Source organism: Polypterus senegalus, chromosome 3 (genome assembly GCF_016835505.1).
Source record: "Polypterus senegalus isolate Bchr_013 chromosome 3, ASM1683550v1, whole genome shotgun sequence".
Classification (NCBI taxonomy): Eukaryota; Metazoa; Chordata; class Cladistia; order Polypteriformes; family Polypteridae; genus Polypterus; species Polypterus senegalus.
This window is the reverse complement of record NC_053156.1, coordinates 73792698-73796335: the sequence shown is the minus strand read 5'-3', so window position 1 is coordinate 73796335 and position 3638 is coordinate 73792698. Positions and strand designations below refer to the sequence as shown.

Here is a 3638-nt window from a genome sequence, read left to right as displayed (position 1 = left end):
ACTGAGTTCTTATCCTGGCCCATTCATTGTCGGTGTGTTGTGAATGTTTTTTTTTTATTGTGATACTCTCCAGAAATGTAGATGTGAAGTTACAATAGGGCTCTGAAGTTCTTTCAGTCACTATGAGTGTATGCCTCCGAGTGCCCTTCGAGTACACTGGGTTGGATGCTTAGGTTGCTCCTCACTCAGTGCTTCTGAGGTATACGCTCACTTGCTAAGATTTGAAAATACTCAAATAAATGTATTGATTACGTATGTATCTAAAACATAATTCTTTTGACAACATATCTGAATTAAAATATCTGAATCTTTACTCTGAAAAAAGCTCCACAGAGCAAGAATTGCTTTTAAATATCTGACCTAAGATGATCAGTTTTAGTGCCTTCCTAAACCATTTATAAAAAAATGCATAGATAAAAGGATTAAAGGTTGAGTTTGTGTAGGAAAACCAGAATAGAAACTGCAAAAGCAATAAAGGAACTGAAAACTTAATAAAGGGGGTAATAACATAGCATAAAAAAATAGGTGACCAGCAAAAAAGAAAAGCTCCAACAACGATTGCCAGGGTTTTTGCAGCTTTTGTTTCTCTTTTTTTTGAGACTTCATTTCTGTGTGCTTCATTTGTTTGTCTCAAAGATTTGGCCTGCTTCATTGCTACCAAATAAATCTTCAAATAGATCATAACCATAACAGATCCAGGAATGTAAAAGGAAATTAATGAAGAAACAATTATTGAAATTTCACTCTGAATAATAAGGCAACCCCCTACACAAAAATTATTTCCATCAAAGATATCTTCATTAGCCTTTGTGTTGTATCCTGTAAAAATCATTCCAAATCCATAAATAGCTGCTAGAGACCAACAGATGAAAATCATCTTTTTTGTAAAAACTATAGTAAACTTAGACTTATATGTTAAAGGATGACAAATTGCATAATAACGATCGATAGAAATAAAGAAAAGGTGCAAAATAGAAGTTGTGCAAAGAAAAAGGTCTATACTGCTATGAAATTTACAGAAAAAGTCCCCAAAATACCAACATTTTTCAACAGTTCTGATCACACTGGGAGGCATTACGAAACCACCAAGAAGAAAGTCAGTAACTGCTAAGGAAAGCGTCAGATAGTTTGTTGGTGTATGAAGCTGCTTGAAATGAGCAATAGCAATGATGACCAAACTGTTTCCAGACACAGTGAAGAGAATTACAGTCCATAATGCTAAATACATAAGCACACGTAAGGTTACTGAGTAAGCATTTCTAAGGCATGAGTGTTGGAGGGATTTGTAACATAACTGGCTGCTGTTTAAAGTTTCATTTTGATTCAGATTGACAAGTCTCATTATAAAGGCTTAAATAAAAGGTTAAAGCAAAACAATGACTGTTTCCAACAGTTTTAGTATGAGAATTAGACCAACAATTACTATGAAAACCCAAATTTCTACAATATTTCTAGCAAAGTTGTATTAAAGTTTTTAAAGAGAAAAATGTTAAATGCTGAGTTTTAACTAAAATATCTAAAAAAATCTATTTCCTAAACCAATTTTTTCATTCACTTACCAAAGAACATTAAATATTGTCCAAGTAAATGAGTTTAATCACATCACTTCTTTGGTTTATATAATCCATAGCTATCCAATTAAAGAAGGCCTCTGTAGAATTGGTTACAAAAGGTAAAAAAAACCCTCTTACCTCATGCTGTTTATTCGCATAATTAAGTCATTTTCCCTGAAGCAACACATGCATGATTTACAGTATGTGACTGCAGTTGAAAGGTTTTTAAAATACAGCATATAAAATATTAGAATTTTTAGATAAGTTCTAAATAATTAGATTTACTATATTATTGAGCACAACACAAATTGAGGTACACATTACATGTAATGAGCTCCAGAGTTAGCTAAAAATAGGTAAAAACATAATTTGGTCACAGTTTTGGTAGATTGCTTGATTTAGGCCGATATGTTCCATCTATAAGTTCAAGTAAAGTCAAGTTGGAGAGCATGCACTGGTACAGTGAGTTGCCACACCCACTATACGACTAAACAACACAGGATCCTGGTTGACAACCCCTCAGGCAGACACGTAGTCCAGTTTCACCCTCCGGAAATGACCCTCTATCAGCCCCAGCCATGTGGTACAGGAGCGACCCGTGGCCTGGTCCAGCCACTTGGGTCCCCAACAATGAGGATCTTACAAGCTGGATCACCCTCAGGGAAACGTGCCACATGGCCATAGTCGCGTAACTGATGCTCCCTCACAATGCAGGTAATGTGCCTCATTTGGGACTCCATGAGCAACCACTCATTTGACACAAAGTCAAACCAACGGTACCCAAGAATTTTCCGGAGAGACACAGTACCAAAGGAGTCCAGTCTTCGTCTCAGATTACTAGATAGCGTCCATGTCTCGCAACCATGTAGCAAGACAGGAAGCACCAGGACTCTAAATACTTGGACCTTCGTCCTTTTGTATAGATATCAGGAGTGCCATACCCCCTTTCATCTATTAGGGTGTAATAATATTTTTGTTTAAATCTGATGTGAGCCAGTTAAATTGTTTTGACAGCAGGTAAACGGCCTAAAGTGGACCAACTTATCAACAAAAATTGGTCACTGAAAACATTAAGTGAAACAAACATTTCTGATAATCCAAAGATTAACCACAATTTTAAAATATTGGATTTTAAGACACATCAACATTAAAACCATTCAGTTGCCTGGATCTTACTGGTACATTTATTAATTCTTTGTTAACAACACACCTAAAACACTAGTTTTTTTACTGAGAAGAAAGCAGCAGTTTTACACTCGCTCTTCTTAGCTGAACCCCAGTTGAGTTTTATTTTGGCTCATACTGAAGGTATTTTGTCTTTGTTCAGTATGCTCTGTGTGCTTTATAAATATTCTTTTCATTCATTCAAAAGAAGATTTATATACATCCTAATGTTAGATCAAGATATTTCAATGACACTTTTTTACAGGACCCAACCAAATGTACATTCCCAATGACACCTGTTCTTAAAGACCATTTTCATGATTTAGAAATCAGTGAGTTCTGATGGGCCTACTACTCGACTATGTGTTCCTTCCAACAAATTACATATCAGTGATTAATGAATAGACTCATAATGCAGTGAAGTAAATTTCGCCCTCCCAGTATTGGATTTTGTTTCTCAGGTTTAATTTGTGCTTTATGGATTTCCATCACCAAGAACAGCAGTTCACCTGGAAGGTAATTCTACAGTGATGCATGAATGTACTGTGACAAAATGTTTTTGAAATATTATTTATATAATTGAATTAAAAGAACCACTGCTAACTCGACATTTTTATAATTTCTTATTCAGGGCCAAAATCACTAGTGATACCATGAACACCAGGTAAGTAACTTGTGAATGATGCTGCCATTCTCAGGACAAAGATAAAATAATAGTGTAATCACTATGGAAATGTACTGATGTTTGCAGTTGGTGTCTTTTCATTCACCCTGCTATAACTGCCAATCAAAGTTTGTCATATTAATTAAGTTATATACTGTATCTTTAACAGGTTGTAGTAGGTCTGGACCACGGGGGATCCCAGCAGAACCTGCCTGATCCGAATGCAGTTGACAATGAGTATTATTTACTCATAACAT

At 35.5% G+C, this 3638-nt stretch overlaps 1 protein-coding gene across 1 annotated transcript; it reads right to left on the bottom strand.

Annotated features, from left to right (window-relative positions):
• Positions 1-310: 310 nt before the first annotated feature.
• Positions 311-3328, bottom strand: LOC120526518 (trace amine-associated receptor 1-like). The gene is made up of 3 exons (XM_039749683.1): positions 3322-3328; positions 1018-1218; positions 311-945 (listed from the first exon to the last, which is right to left on the bottom strand). The coding sequence occupies exons 1-3, from the start codon at positions 3326-3328 to the stop codon at positions 311-313; spliced, it is 843 nt and encodes a 280-aa protein (XP_039605617.1).
• Between the last annotated feature and the right edge of the window lie 310 nt (positions 3329-3638).